The 17,131-nt window shown below is 45.9% G+C and overlaps 1 protein-coding gene across 1 annotated transcript in view; it reads left to right on the top strand.

Annotated features, from left to right (window-relative positions):
- BLMH (bleomycin hydrolase) overlaps positions 1–17,131 on the top strand; it is a 648,489-nt gene that overhangs the window by 48,620 nt on the left and 582,738 nt on the right. The window contains exon 3 of the mRNA XM_069615257.1: positions 12,505–12,614. Within this exon, the coding sequence (XP_069471358.1) occupies positions 12,505–12,614 (110 nt within the window). The remainder of the gene's footprint in view (positions 1–12,504; positions 12,615–17,131) is intronic.

The following is a 17,131-nucleotide window of genomic DNA, read 5'->3' as shown; positions in this document are numbered from 1 at the left end:
AAGAGGATGATGTGCTCAATGCCAGACTATTACACACGAGTGGCTGCACTCCTTCTAGTAGCTCATGCTCAGAGCACATTGCCCATGTACCCAAGCATGTTTTTGTATGGGGTTGAGATACTGCTGGGGTGTGTCCCGAGAATACAAGGGAAGGTGTTCCGGTTGGTGTCAGAATTCCTATTCAGACCAAAGTGCCAAAAGGAAGACACAAAAGGCAGCATGAAAGAGCTTGAAGAGGTAGTGATAAAGCAAAGACATGGTGATCCTATGCGTGCAGACAATGACATGGGATGGTGTACAGTGCTATGCAACAACCTAATGCCTACCATAAAGGGAGTAACCGATGAACAGCTGTTCTTCGATAGGGGCGGGGGGGGAGAGGGAGGAGAGATGATGATATTCCATCTACAAATACCTTGCCCAGTGAAAGTAATAGAAAAGCTGGTGCTGATACTTACAACTGGTGAAGAGGGGAAGCCGACACTGACTATCTCAAAAGGGTTTCAGAGAGACTATGGACAAAAGGGCACTATGATGTAGGAGTATTAAAAGCAGTGGGGGTGGTGAAAATGAAGTTAAGAGGGGGTTCTGCTAATCCGAGCAAAGTAATACCGATTGTCCAGAGAGGCAGAGGAGGGGATATGCGCGATATTACATACACTATGGCAGCGGGGCATAATACAGGCATCCACATCGCCATGCAACACAGCTATATACCTGATGACAAAATCAAAGGGTAGTTTGTGGAGAGTTATACAAGATGTGTGCCCTCAATGATGTAGTGGAAGCAGAATTTCTCCTGGTCCCGAACCCAGCTCCAATCTTATGCAACATTCCAGCGTCGAAGTACCTTACTGTCATTGACTTAAAGAATGCCTTCCTTTCCATCCCATTACACCCAGATTCTTTGACAGCCAATATGTATCGAGGAGCCTGGTTTGAACACTATAAGTTGCCCCAGGGGTACTGCGATATCGCCCAGCTTTTTTAAGTGTGGTACAGATGGACCTAAGTAATTTACAAATGCTGAGCACACTGTTACAATATGTTGATGACTTGTTGGTGTGCAGCGAAACTGAGTAACAGTGTAGGGCTTTTTCTGTGCATCTCTTGACACTTCTAGCAGACAAGGGATGTAAAGTGGATAAAGAGAAACTGCAATACTTCCAGGAGGAGGTTGTATACTTGCAACAAATATCCATTGAAGGACGCAAGATAACACAGTAGAGGCAATTCACATGACCGCACGGCCACGCACAGTAAAGGACTTGCAGATGTTTCTGGGGATGTGTAATTACTGCAGGGGCGTGGTTTTTCGATTACTCAACATTTACAAAATACCCTTACTGCAGGCCATCAAGGAGGCGGAGAAGGAGAAAAGGGAAATAAAGTGGATATCAGAAATTAGACAATTTCACAGAACTAAAAGAAGCATTGGCCCATGCGCCAGTGTTGGCCACTCTTAACTACAAAGAGAAATTGTACTTGTTCTCTCACACAGATGGCTCAGTGATGACAGCGGCCCTCACAAAATAAGCCGCAAGGACACAAACCATTGGCTTTCTAAAGTGGTGTTTTAGACCGAGTTATGCAGGGACATTTCCCCTGCGAACAAGCGATTGCAGCTGCAGCATTTGAGATCGGAAAGGCAGCAACAATTAAAATGGGGTGTCCAGTGCTACTGTACATGGAGCATTTATTGTTTGCCATTCTGGAAAAACCCAAGAGTACACAAGCCACTCGTAGGGCATTAAGATGTGAAGTAATACTGGCAAACTCAGCCATTGAGGTAGTCGGGTGTCGCGTGGTAAACGGTGCAACATTCATAGCAGAACCCGCAGTGGAAGGAGATTACATGCAAGGCTGCGCTGCACACATTGTCAGAATGGAAGGGAGCATACGTGTCAAAGAAGAGGAAATGGAAGGGGCAGACATGGTCTTTATTGATGGGTCTTCAAGTATAGACCCCAACACAGGCGGGAGACATACTGGTGGGGCTGCAATAGTGTGCTACAAGAATGGGGAGTATGTAGTAGCATCTCAGCAGAGGTTACCACTGCACTATTCAGCACAGACTGCAGAGCTGGTAGCAATGATAAGTGCATTGAACATAATGAAAGGACATGCAGCTAACATATTTTCAGATTCAGCTTGTGTAACATCCACGATACATTCAAGATTAGCTTGATGACCGAGGACAGGGTTTAGGAGAAGTGAATGATCCCCAGTACAATATGCACAGTTGCTCAGGTAACTGATTGAAGCTTTGACGCTACCAGTGGAGGTGGCCATAGTAAAATGTGCCACACAAACAGGCGAGGAGGACCTAATCTCTTTGGGAACAAGGTGGCTGACAGAGCAGCAAAAGAAGCAGCCCATTTACCTGAGGGGACAACAAGGGTATATCCAGGGGCAAAGGAAAGTATGCAAATAATGGTAGCAGAGAGAAGGGGTCAGGAGAAGGAAAAGGTGGACAGCTTTAACACAATGCCAATTGTACCGATGGAGCTGCAAGGAGAGGCCCCACAGAAGAAAGAAAATGTATAGATACAAAGAGGTTGTTGCCTCTCACCATCTGACTTGATATGGAGGCATAACAGTACAGGAAAACCGGTGTTGCCAAAAAGATTAAGTGTAGAAATAGAGCAGCTGCATTTTCCTGCCCATGTGTCCAAAGAACACCTAGCAGCAGAAATAAGTGAAGGATGGTGTGTTCCAAATCTATGTGAGCGAGTGGCAGATCTTTCTTGGAATTGTATGGTCTCAGCAGTTTTTATCCGGTCATACTCTGAAAACAGTAAAGGCAACATTGCAGTGACCAGATGGGCCCTTCCGGCACTTGCATATTGACTATGTTGACATGCGACAGATTTACCTTTTTACCTTTTTATACGTAGGTGCTTGTTGTCTGTCCATTTTCACTTTGGATTGAGCTGGGGCACTGTGCTAAAACGATGCAAAGTAGAGAGGTGTTCTTGAGATGGGGGTATGCAATGAGGTAAGGTCTGATAATGGACATTTTCCAAATGACCTCTTTAAAGAAATAACACACCTCCTAAGGAATAAAACGCAGGCTATGCACAGTGCACCGACTGCAAGGGAACATGATTGTTGAGAGATTAAATGACTTGCTCAAAGAACGCTTTGCAAAGCTAACCACGACATTGTGCAAAAACTGGCTGTGTTGCCTCCCATTAGCACTTTTTCATTTTCGCATCTCCCCTCTTGCGGATCACCACCTGACTCTGCATGAAATTGTAACTGGCAGGAGGATGCATGCACCTGTTCCTCCTGGATGTTCAATATCGGATGCTAATACCACAGCACAGGTTCTGGGAGATGAAATGCAAGCATATATAACTGAAATGACAACCACCCTCAAATTTTGCGCCAGGTTCAACTAGTCGACCGACCAACATGGAAGAACTGACAAGTGCACACATAGGGGAAGAATTCCCACAAGCACAGCTCCTCCACCCTGGGGACAACGTACTTGTCCGTAACATTGTATGGAGGTGGCAGGAGCCAAGTTTCACTGGCCCTTTAGAAGTAGTGTACACGACACCCACAGCTGTGAAAATTAAGGCCATGGATACATATTTCCAACGTCCGCAAGGTTAACAGTAGCATTGCGGAAGGAGAAGAGAGAAACGCAAGTTGATTGGAAGTATTAGCCAACTATCATTGACATTGTTTACAGCAATTAGCCCATGGGAGAAGGCGGTGGGCAAGATAGTAGTGCAGGGAATGGAAGAAAGTATAAATATGATGTGAAAACTGTAGGCATCGGATTGCTTTGTCTCTTTCTTGTTTCTCTTTTCCTTCTCTTCTGGTTTCTACCATATAAAGAAAGTAGGAGTGTGCCCACCGACGATAGAAAGGAGACACGATCCAAGAGGAGCATATTTAGCTGTCAAGACCATGGGAAATTTTAGAGAAAAAACATCAAAATGCATCACTTTCCACACTTTTGATATTCACACTCTGAATCTTCTGTAATGTAGCTATTTGGATTTACTTGGCAGTTTGTTAGTGCCAGGTAGCTGCTTCAATGGTGACGGATGCACTTAAAGAATAACTGAAATGTTGACTACCTTAAGTGGATTTGCATAAAGGCGCTCTGTTTAAAATTGGGGTGCAGAGAATATAGTGTCTGCCCCAGGACTGATGAAATACTGTATAATTGCAGGAGTAAAAAGTTCAAGTTTAGAGCTCCTAGCCAACCACAAAAGGTCACTTTTCACCTCCATTCTATTCATGCATACATCACGCTGTTTCTTACTTACCAAGTGTCCATTTTCGGCTACCCTGGCTCCCCTGAGATGTGTCCTGCATGCTGCAACATGACTCATCAAAGGACTCGGCAAATTTGACCACATCACCATGACCCTCTTTGACCTGCACTGGCTCCTGGTGCAAGCTGTATCATCTTTAGATCCTGCTTCTTCATCTACAAGGCTGTCACCCCGAAGTCCCCAAGCTACCTCACTGAGAAAGCATCTCAGACGTCTATGAACCACCAGAAGTAAGGACAGATGGAGACTTGAACTTCGCTGGCGCAGGAAGGAAATGTAAACAGACGGGCTTTTTACGTCTATGCCCCAAGACACTTTTGGTTCAGAAATTAGCTGTGGGGCAGTCGTATCTGTTATTCTCTTATTTTGTAAACGAAAATACAGAAACGGAGAGCACAGCAATTCAAAACAAAGAACGTCTAATACATGAACACGAAGTGTATTATAAAAAGGCTACATTATACACTGTAATAGAAACACATTTACATTCTCGAGCATAGCAAGGTTTTATACCTTGTAAAATAGTCTGTTAAATGATTCTTTTTTGTGTTGTATGGATTTGATTGAAGTATCTACCATATTGAAATGTGATTTCCTGCAAATAGAAAATGCTAATTCATACATTGATAGCTATTGGAAGCAGATGTTAAAAGCTTGTAATTATAATAAGTAGTTGCACCTGTCCTAATTGGAAGTTGGTTATGTAAATAAATGAAGAACGCACATGTCAGTTGATATAAGTTCAAACTAAACTGCACATTCAGTTAGTCAAATAATCCTGTTCGCTTTGGCAAGGTCAATTGCTAATAAGCTAAAATGGGAAACACTGGTCTTGCATATCCTTTTTGAAAGACAAACGTACATGGTTTTCTTGGCTGAATGCTAGCATATAAGCGCACAGCCAACCGGCTAACGCTGGCTTCATTTCGATGCAAACAAACAAGATGGTCAGTGCAACAGATCATTAATGACACTCATTTGTTAGCATTCGATGGGCAAACCGGAAAAGAACACATTAAGCTTATGTGAAGTCTAAACCAGCTTTTTCAGACAGTAAGGGCCCAACTTTCAAAAGACGCCAGAGGTTACATCACTGCAAATCCTAAAGGGAACAGAACTGGAGGACAGCAGCTTATCTTTTTTTTAATGCTTGCTTTACTAATTTGTAGGCAAAACAGAATTACAGATCTTAAATGTTTAGAAAACCAGAAGCAAGCAGCTTTTTTGATGCCACCCGCTGCTCATGGGGCTAAAACTTGATACTTCAGCAGTTTTTCCAATTTCTTTTTTTTTTTTTTTGTCGGCAGATGTTCACAAGGCACATACGTCAAGGCAACAAATAATTAAAGCAAGCATAGCATAAAACATCGTAATGGTTACAGAATACAGTTCCAACAGTGGATATAGAGCATCAACAATACAGAAATACACAGCAATAATCACGGTGCATGAGTAGAGACCGGAGATCAGCCGGAACCGGGCGTGTTCTCACTTTGATGAGATGTGTTAAATTTGCTCCAGATGTTCCTGGGGCGAGACTGTGCGGGCAGCATTGTCAGGTATTCCTCCTCACAGTTCCGCGACCATGTGAGCATACCCAGCCATTTCTGAGAGGCCGGTGGGGAGGAGCGCTTCCACTTCTGAAGTATACATTTTTTGGCAATCATGCAGCTTCTATTCAGAAACTTTTTCAAACGCTTAGTTTCGTCAGACCCCCAGACCCCAAACAGACCCGCCAAAGGATCGGGATCAATTACAGTTTCAGTTACCGCACTCAGTGTATGGAGGACACTGTCCCAGAAACCGGACAATTTGTTACAGGTCCAGAACATATGCAAGTGATCAGCATCCACCGCCCTACAGCGCGGGCAGAGGTGCACCTCAGAGCGAGCAAACCCCGATATCCTGCGTGGCGTATAGTAAAGCCTATTGAGGAGCTTGTATTGCATGGCACGAAAACGGAAATTGAGAGACACTTTTTGTGTATGGCAGCATATACCCTCCCACAATTCATCAGAAATTTCTAGACCCAGTTCAGCTGACCATCCGTCGTGCGCCCTAAGAGTAGGAATGGGAATGAAATCTAGTAGGATTTGATACAGCGAAGAGACGACGCCGCGTGCACCGCCCGAGTTGGCGATGTAGGCTATCGCCGGGTTGTCTGGGGGCTCATCCGGAAAGGAGGGCCTCATTGTGCGGAACGCGTCACGAAGCCTGTAGTATTGGAGAGTCTCTAGGGGAGATCTGGTGTGTCCCGGCCTCCAGGTCTGGGGGCCTATGAATTTGCCCTCGGGATAGAAGTCGGACAGGGCCCGATACCCCAGCACATCCCAGTGTCGCGCCAAAGCGATATCAAGTGTGGGTTCCAGGCCCGGAAAGGCCCACACGGGAAGCCATTTGTAATATGGAGAGGGCCCACTTGTCGAGTGTAGTAGACGTGACCAGGCATACAGGGTCGCAGCAATGGGGTCAACGGGGGAATCGGATGTGTAGCGTTGTTGTAGTATCAGGGACATTAAGTTGATACCAGCGGAGGCAAACCGTTCCAGTTTGACATGTGGGCGCACTGGGGAACCCGGGTACCAATGAGTAGCATGCTGGGCCTGGGCCGCGATCCAGTATAGTTCCAGGTCCGGAGCAGCAATACCACCCCGTCTGTATGAGAGTGCCTTGTCAGTCCACTCTTTGCGCACCGCACCGGAGTGCCAGAGAAATTGCGCGCAGAGCTTATGCAATTTAGTGAAGTAAGCCCTCCTGGGCCATATAGGAATGTTGCAAAAGATGTATAAGAGCTTGGGGAGCAAGATCATTTTAATAAGGGATAGACGACCAGCGACGGACAACGGGAGGGTGCGCCAACGTGAAATTTTTGTCTCAACTGATCGTGCTACAGCTGAGTAGTTATCGGCAAGCAGGGTGGGCTTAGTGAGGGACATCGGCACCCCAAGGTATCTCACACCCTCAGGGGCCCAGCGCAGGGGGTACTCGGTGGTGGGCTGCCGTGTAGCTTTAGTGAGCGGGAAAATCTCCGATTTGGAATAATTAATCATAAATCCGGAGTGGGTGCCAATCCGGGTGATGTCTCTCAGTATGGGATCCAGATGGGCTGTGGGGTCTCTGACGTATAATAGGACATCGTCAGCATACAGGGATATTATTTCAGGCTCGTCAACCAATCGTACTCCTTTACGCGCGTGCCGTGCTCGGATAAAGTCCGCCATCGGTTCTATCACCAATGCGAAAAGGATCGGGGAGAAGGGGCAGCCCTGTCTGGTGCCTCTGAATAGAGTGAACATCTCGGATATTAGTGAGTTGACTCGTATCCGCGCAACGGGGCAAGTGTACAAGAGTTTTATGAACCCTATCATGTTAGGGCCGACGCCCATTGTTTCGAGGACCAGCCGCATATATTTCCAGGAGACCATGTCGAAGGCCTTCTGAGCGTCCAGCGTAACCGCTACGGCCTGGACGTCTTGGTCTATACGGGACATGACATTAAATAGTCTCCTGATGTTATGGGAGGTGGACCTACCGGGGACCAAGCCTGCTTGGTCCTCTTGTACCAAGTGCGTCATGATGGGCAGAAAGCAGCTAGCAATGATCTTCACAAAGATCTTTGTATCTAGGCTCATGAGGGAGAGAGGTCTATAGGACCCACACTCGTCCTCAGGTTTACCTGGTATGAGCAGTACCGTGATGGCCGCTTCCCGCATGGAAGGGGGAAGGATAGTGGCTCAGAGTGCCTCATTCCATACCTCCAACAGCCGGGGGGCCAGAATAGCCACGTGCTCTCGAAAGAAGTCCGCCGTGAGGCCGCCAGGTCCCGGCGCCTTGCCTATGGGCAAGTCTGAGATAGCCGATACTATCTCGTCTAGCGTGAACGGGGTATCCAGCTGGTCTCGGGTCTGTGGGGATATTTCCGTGGTGGGGATCTGGTCAAGGAGTTCTCGCATATGTTGTTCAGTGTTCTCTACGGTCTGGGAATAAAGGGATCTATAGAACTCGGTGAATATATCAAGTATTCGATGGTCCGCCCATTGAGCGTCACCGTTCTGATCTTTTATGGAAGTGATCTGCGTGCGGCCCAGTTCCCCCCTCACAAGTGTCGCAAGTGTCTTGCCGGGTCTGTCCCCGTCTCCATATTTCCTAGCGGCCTGGGGCGGCTGAAATAATGAACTTCGCTGGTCGCTTAAGTGTTGAACACCTGGAGCTCGTCAGAGATTTGGGCCAGAGTAGTGGGGTCCGATCCGGAGGAGCAACATTGCTCCAACCTTTTCAGTTTGGCCTCCGATCGTCCAACGGCGGCCCTAATAGCTTTCAACACCCCTGCCTCCCGGGAAATAGACATGCCCCTAATGTAAGCCTTAAATGCCTCCCATCGAACCGCGGCGGTCGTGTCTTGAAGAGAGTTAAGCTCAAAGAAGGACTCAATGTCCGCTAAAATCTCAGATTTAAACACAATGTCTTTTAGAGCTTCGGACTTAAAGCGCCAGGTGCAGAGTGTTGAGATGGGAATTCCCAGCCCTAAGGACAGTATGATCGGAGAATGATCCGAGAATGTGCGGGGCAAAATGCGTGTATCCTCCACCCTATCCATAGCATCTCTCGAGACCAAAAACAGATCTATCCTGGACGAACTATCATGTACAGGGGAGTAATAAGTGTAGTCCCGCTGCTGGGGGTGAAGTGTTCTCCAGGCGTCGCAGATATTAAGCGACTGCATGTGGCCATGCAGCCTGCGCGCCGCGCTAGACAGGGCTCTGGGTGTAGTGGCAGTTCTGTCCAGGGCCGTGTCGAGTATAAGGTTCAGGTCCCCCCCCCATATGATCTGCACTCCCACGAAGCCCAGCAGTATGGTAGTTAAAGTATCAAAGAATTCCAGAGAATCTACATTGGGACAGTAAGTGTTAACCAGCAAGTACTCTCTATTGACCAGTGTGCAGTGTATTATAACATAACGGCCCTCGGGATCAACATAGCTTTTATGCAGCACAAAGTTAATTGATTTGTGGATCATTGTGACAACTCCCCTAGATTGTGTGGAGTAAGAAGTAAAGAACCTGGCAGAACCCCATGATGGGGCAACAGCTCTCGAAATGAGGCCATTGGAGTGTGTCTCTTGTAAAAGCAATATCTTACAGTTGTGTCTGTTAGCATATGCAACAATCTTGCAGGCCTTAGTGTGGTTGCTCAGCCCCCGAATGTTCCAGGACATTGTGACTGTAGCCATGTCAGAGGTAGGTATCTACAGACGCAGTACCCATAAATCAGTGAACATCCCAGCTCCCGTGATGGTATGAGCTCTGTGTTGGAACAGCAAGTGGGCGTGGGTCCCTTGAGCATGCGCCCTGCGAAACCTTGTGTGCCTTTTTGTAAAACAACCCCTTTCCCACCCCCCACCCTCACCACTAACCATGGATCAGCAGTGAAAAGATCACTCAACCCTAACAACGCACAGTTGGACCGTCCCCAGCCTGGCCCAATTTTCCCAGAGGCCCAACTGGGGCCAACACACACCAAAAAAATGAGACCAAACAGTGCAATCGCAATGGGGTGCGCCGTTGCCGTGCACCAGCACGCTTGGAGCCAAATGGCTCAGTTGCAAAATGAGCAGTGGTGGCGGACTCGTGGCGCAGGCCCCGCCCGCAAAGCGGGTAATCGGGGACCACGCACGAGCCCCTGCGGTTCCGAAATAGACCAAAACAGTTTTGACAGTCAAATATCGTACATCCCCGCATCTCAAATGCGGGGAACGGAGTATATAACTGAGAGATTAAGGACCTGAACGATAGGAGAACAGAAATTGAGGTAGGACAACAGAACAGTGTGAGACCAGCTCTGTGAAGTACGTTCTGAGGACGTGTGCACAAGCGCTGCAGCACGCAAGGACTGCAGGGGCAGAGCGTCACAGTAAACAGAGCAGCCTTACCAGTACCACAGTGCAGATTGAGTAAACCAGTTCAATAAGTGTCCACAGACCGCGCCAATCACAGTTAAGTAGCGTCCACTCAGCCTTCTCCAGAGCCCTGAAGCGGTATTTGCATCTCGATGAATTTCACTGCCTCATCCGGGACTGTGAAAAAGTACAATTTGCCATTATGAGTGAGCTTGAGGCGAGCCGGGAATAAGATGGCGTATGGTACATTGCGTTCCCTGAGCATTTTCTTGACGCAAGAAATTGGCGTCTCTCCTGCTGTACCGCCACAGAAAAGTCTGGGAAGATCCTGATGACATGAGACTCCAGTCGCAGCTCCCCTTTCTCCCGCGACAGGCGAAGAATGAGGTCCCTGTCACGATAATTAAGAGTCTTGGCTATAATGGGTCTGGGGATGTCGCCAGGTCGGGGTCGTGGGGCAAGGGCCCGGTGAGCCCGCTCAACCGTGAAGTAAGGGGAAAGGTCTGGATCCCCCAGCAAGTCCTTGAGTAGTTGTTCGACTGCATCTTCCATGCGCCCCTTCAGGGCAGTTTCAGGGACCCCAATTATGTGAAGATTGTTTCTGCGGGAGCAGGACTCCAAGTCATCGCATTTTGCTTTAACACTCTTCATGTCGCGCGATAAGGTGGCTACTGCGTCCTGAAGTACGTGTATCGCATCTTCATTAGTGGAGATCCGGTCTTCGACCTCAGTGATTCTCGATGCAGCCTGGTCTACCCGGGTTTTGAGCGAAGCGACATTCGCGTTGATATCGTCAAGCTTCTCATGAAAGGAGGCAAAGTTCTTAGCCATCGATTCCATCATGGCAGTGAAGTCTGGCGCCGCCACCCCCGAACTAGGGTCGTTGTCATGTTCTTCCTGCGGGGGCGACGTGTGGCCCACCTCCGGTCGAGGGACCGTCTTAGCAAATTTGTCCATAGCACCCCCTTTAGCAGCTCCTTTGGAGCGACTCGACATGGCCGGAGCCAGAGGGCACGACAAAGCTCGGTCGACGAAGCCAGTGAGTCGGGTATGGAAGAGATCCCGTGAGGGCACGATAGCAGTCCCCGCCGGCTCGCGCCAAGCAGCCCAGTCCAGGCCCGCTGCGGTCGCAGATGGGGCGCTGGCGTGCCTCGGTCGTCAGCGGCCTAGGCCCCTACCGGAAAGGACCGTCCGGCGGGACCGGGGCAGGAGCGAGCCGGCCCACGAATGTAGGGTGTGCCCCAGGTGTCAGGGCAGAGCAGCCAGCAGCGAGTCCAATGAGGGTCACCCGGTCAGGTCGCGATGAGAGCAGGGCCCAGTGTAGGCCCAATGGTGGTGAGGCACGGCGGGACAAGGATCTCCAGTTCCGAGAGTCCGATTTCTCCCAGAACTGGACGTGCGTATAGGGCTCGATGGCCACAGTGCAGGGATCGTAGCAGGTACACAGGATCGAAGGCAGAACCGCAGATGTCAGCAGATAAGAGGCGGCTGGGCACGGAGCTCTCACGCTAGGCAGCCATCTTGCAGGCTGCTCAACAGCGCCCCACCCCCCGTTTTTCCAATTTCTTATAGGATTGCCAATTTCAGTGTTTTGGGTCTGGACATGTGCCATTTTTGCATCACGTATTTTTCTGTTACTTGTTTAGCCCATTTAGTGACACCATAATTTATTTTTGTTCGGTAATTCTTTCAATTTTCCATGTGCTGGTGAAACACTGGGTTTATTGCGGTTATCCATGTCTGTAGATATAAGTTTGTTCTTGGATTACTGCCCATAGAAGCCAGGGGTTTTGAGAGGTTTTAACCATTTCCACGTAATGAGTTATTCGGAGTCTAGCCTATATAATGTACCTGTCCCCTGGCTTGCCAACATGCAGCATCAAGATTGTTAGCATGATTAAGTTTTGCTGTGCCACAATTTTTACTCGCCTGTGCACACGCATTGATTGGTCTAATGCTAATAATGGGGGGATCTGCAATATAAAGAATTACACTGTGTGAAACCCATCTCTCTAATCGGCCAACTTCTCAGGTGTGAGGCAGACTGAATTAAATATACTTGTGAAAATGCTTAATTCTTGGGATGAATAAGAATGGTGTGTGTGCGCTAATTTTCTTCATTCATTGACATACCTCTTGGTACTTCAGTCAATGGTTATTCACTTGATGCTTGTGAAATGTGACTCGGAGCAATGTTAACAAAGGTTCTGGACCTGGGCTGCACCGCCCATATGGAGGGCGAGGGGTTGGGGGGGGCAGCCTTGAAGAAATCTGCTCTTCTGTGTTAAACAGTGTCATTTCTTTTCTTCCTAGGGAGGTGCTGGATATTTTCATGTTTGAATGTCATGCGGCTTCCTTTCATGAAGAAGTTCAACATTGAAGAATTTGAGTTCAGCCAGTCCTATCTATGTTTCTGGGATAAGGTATGCTTGTGCAGGGTGCAATTATTTGTAGCCAGACAGCTTTTCAACTTTACATTGTGCAGAGCGTAGTTGTTTCCCAGCTAGGGTGGTGTTTAATAAAAACAAAATATGTATACAACGCTTCCATATGTTCTACCTCTTTTGTAGTCTCTGTCCATGTAGTTCGAGGATACAAATGTTTAATTGCAAGGTACTAGCTAGTCGGAAAGACACCCAACCCCTTTGTTTGCCATACAGCACACGTTTCTTAACTGCACGCTCAGTGGCAACGCACTCATCTTGGAAGCAAGGTGACGCAGAGCAACTGAGGTTCGAATCCCGGGTCCGCGCTTAGAAATCTCTTCCATATTAAGCGCGTTATAAATAACCACTTATAATTCGAATTGCCAATAGTCCATTCTGACTTACCAATACTTAGTGTACATTTTGATGACTGCTGTTGTATACTTGTGTGCAGGGGTAACATGTTCAAGTTGCAAGCTAATACCCAGCCATACCCAGCCATAAATTCACTCGCCACCTCCATTTTATACATACAGCACACCATTTCTTACTCGCCAAGAGTCCATTATCACTAGCTAGTGCCCATTTTGCGCCCTGCTTGTATTTACTGTAGATGCCTTGCAAACGAGTTGCAAATCTGAAATCAAATTCATGACAATGGTAAATGAAAGATTCATGGAGAAATAATGTTTAGGGATTAGAGCTGTTTACCCGGAGCCCTTTTGTGTTTATGGTTTTCTAGTGCATCAGCTATCTATGTTGCATGCCTCGTGTTATTTGTTAAACATGTGTGCTTTCCTGTGGACTGCTTCAACACACTTGGGTCTAGCCTGGATTCTGGTCTGGTATCTATTGTGATGCGCCTTAGAATGTTGTACAGTATTCTTAATGTGGTTGGTTGCTAGAGGAGATTGTGGTAATGAGGCTCAGACGTAGTATGTTGTAATTAAATATAGTTTATTGGGAGGAAGTACCCAACAGCCAACCTTCTTCATACAGGCATCTTCTTGTATGGTTCTGAATGCGGGTTCTAGAACCTTACAAGAAGGATGCTCCAAAATAGAACTATGTACATTAACATTCTACATTATAACATCTCTTCCTCCACATCGTTTATAAAAAAAAAATGTTATTGTAATGACCTACTATATGAACTATATACAGGAAATAATATGAAACACAGCATGACTGTAAAGAAACTTTCTTTTCACTATATGTAAATGCTTAATTAAGGGATACATGGCTGTGGCTCTATAACAAGGTTCCGGGGTAATACAGTCCAGAAATAGTGACTGTTTATAAAGGTGCCAGCAGTTTCAGTAATAAAATCCTTCTTGAAATGATGCACAATCCTTCTAGCTCTTGAGGAAAAATTGTTGTTTTCACACAAATCTCCAGATATCGTTTGATTGACAGACTTCTCCACTGTACCACTATCACTTGCAGGTTTAATGTGCTCACTGACATCTCTTGACAATCTGGAATTGTCCTTCCATATCCCTTGTGTGGAAGACTGACTGGTACAGTTCCTCGGTCTGTCTCCTTTCCTTGACAATATGATATCATTACAAGACCACTTGTTACCATCGTCCCAAACCACTGACTTCTTGGAACGGCAAGCTATTGGCAATAGCTAATTGAATGACACATTTTATAAAACGATTCATTCTCTCCACTAAACCGTTTCCCATAGTGTGATATAATGCTGTCGTGCTGTGTTTGATGGCTCGTTCTTTCAGAAAACATTGAACTTCTTGTGACATAAATTGAGCTCCATTGTCTGAAATCAATTCCTGTGGTTCACCTTCTCTGATGAATATTTCCTCTAAAAATTGTGTAACTTTCATAGCAGAAAAAGATTCCTCGATAATTCCACACTCCACCCATTTATATGCATAGTGAACTAACACAATAAAATATATTTTTTGTAGTTCTAGTATCTCATATGGGCCAGCTATATCAATAGCCACCTTTGTCCAGACGGAGTCTGGTACAACTATCGGTTGTAGCAGTGTAATCCTGGTCAACTTCCCTTTATCACTCACTGCACATGCAGAATATTCTTTGACTAATGCTTCCAATTCACTCCACATATTGGGCCACCAATAAGCTTCTCTCACCCTTCTCTTCATTAAGCTCCTCCCTACATGACCCTCATGGGCAATTTCTATGATTCTCTCTCTCAATGCCAGTGGAGGAACAATTGGATCTCCTCGGTAAATACATACATGCATCATCATATGAAATTTTATCTTTTATCGTCTCCCAGAATCCAATGTGTCCATTAACATCTTTCCAACCACTTTCCACCGCTCTCCTTGAATATTCTTGTTCTGAATCAGGTTTCCTGGCCTCAATCCATGCTTCTTTGCCAAAACTGGGATGTACGTGTGCAATGATGCAATCATATTCTGTTCTTCCATCATTTCATCATTATCATTATGATCTTCTCCTTCATGGTCACATGGCAGATAGGAAAAAAAATCAGCCACTATGTTCGTTCTTCCCGGAGTATAATTTATAATTACATTATATTGCATAATGATCAAGGTCCACCTTCTAATTTGTGGGGATGTCAAATGAGGGTTCTTTTGAATTTAAGACATGTATAAGTGGCTTGTGATCCGTCTTGAGCTTGATAGGAATTCCCCAAACGAGCCCTTTTGAAGTGCTTTAAAATCCATTTGACTGCCAAAGCCGCCTTCTCAATAGTTGAATAGTTTTTTTCTGCCCTTCTTAAACTCCTTAAAGCAAAGGCAATTGGAACTACAAATCCATTTTGCATGTGTTCCAAAACACCTCCCAAGCCCATGTTGCTGGCATCCACTGATATCATAGTCTTGGCACTACAATCAAACATTTTGAGGGCAGGTGCTTTGTTAATTAACATTTTGATTGAATCAAGTTCTTTCTTGCATTCTTCAGACCACACACATTTTGTACCTTTGTTCATCAGATCTCTCATCTTATTCGTTCTAGCAGCATAATGGTCTACAAATTTGGAATAATATTTTGTGAGACCTAGCAAACTCCGAAGTTGATCTTTGTTGGTTGGATCAGGAAGTTTGAGAATGGTATTCACTAGAGCTTCCTTAGGTTTTATTCCTTCTGCATTGATGCAATGACCCAGATAAGTCACTTCCTTCTTTTTTATCTTACATTTTTCAATCTTAAGGGTCAGGCCTTTCTGTTGCATAACTTGCAACACACCCAGTAACTTAGCGTCGTGTTCTTCTTCTGACATGGCAGACACTGATGTCGTCTTGAAAATAGTGTACACCTTGTAGTCTATTAAAAAAGATGCTGCATCAGCCTCTGAAAAACGGCGGCTGTCGACGCCAAGCCGAATGGCATTCTTTTGTATCTAAATGCTCCCAAGGGCGTTATAAATGATATAAGGTGTCTGGTCTCTTCTAAAACAACCTGCTGGTACGCAGAAGATAAGTCTAACGTAGTGAAAAACTTCGCCGGTTTCATAGTGGTGAGCATTTCCCCAATGTTGGGTAGCGGATGGCGATCTACCCAAATATTGTTGTTAAGATCTGTCAGGTCAACACACATTCTAATCGACCCTTCCGGTTTTCTTACTATAACAATTGGGGATAGCCATTCAGAGCTCTCTTTTGGTTGAATGATGTCTTGTGAACATAACTTTTCTAATTCCTTTTGTAGTGCTTCTCGAGTGCCAATCAGAATGTTCCTCACTTTATGCACCACCGGTTTTGCACCTCTCTTGTATGATGCGATGTTAACCTTTAAGAACACCAATGTTGTCATTGAAAACTATTGGCCAAATTCACAGCAGAATCACAACTATTGTCAGTTATGCTCAAAATAGGTATACTTTCACCAGGGTATATCCTAATCCTCAACGATGCCTGTTCCCACCAGCCAACTATTTGAAAACCATCTACAGCCACATATAACCTGCAATAGGTTTTTCTTCCTTCAAAGTCCAAATGCACCCAGGTATAACCTACAATATTGATTGGTGTCTTACCGTATCCAGTCGCTCTAATTTTAGTCATATGCAAGTCTTCCATCCTTTTCTTTAATACGTTCAGATATGTCTCCATATCCAGCATAGTATATGGAGACCCAGTATCAACCATTACCTGTAATGTTATGCCATTGATAGCCATAGGCACCCATGGACCAACAGCGCCTTCAGTTGGTGTAAAAGCCAGTATTTGTACCTCCTCCTCAAAACCATTTGTGATTGCCAACAAATTGTTTGAACCACCAACAACTTCTTATACTTGTCGTCGCACCTCTTCCATAACGACTGTTATTTCTTGTTGCATTATAGCGTGAATTAAATCTGCCTCTTCCTCTGACATTGCGACAGACTTTACCAAAATGGCCCACTTGTCAACATTTGTAGCACTCAGCTGAGAGTGCTGGACAATCCTTCTCTGCATTTGCATGCCTATACCATCCACATTTATAACACTTGTTTTGTGGTCTGTGGAAAGTTTCTCTATCCTTCCTGGGACCCATAACGAAATCTAATT

Source organism: Ambystoma mexicanum, chromosome 9, assembly GCF_040938575.1.
Source record: "Ambystoma mexicanum isolate Mex_15411 chromosome 9, UKY_AmexF1_1, whole genome shotgun sequence".
NCBI classification, from domain to species: domain Eukaryota; kingdom Metazoa; phylum Chordata; class Amphibia; order Caudata; family Ambystomatidae; genus Ambystoma; species Ambystoma mexicanum.
The sequence above is the reverse complement of the archived record's forward strand: the minus strand, read 5'-3'. Positions and strand labels throughout refer to the sequence as shown.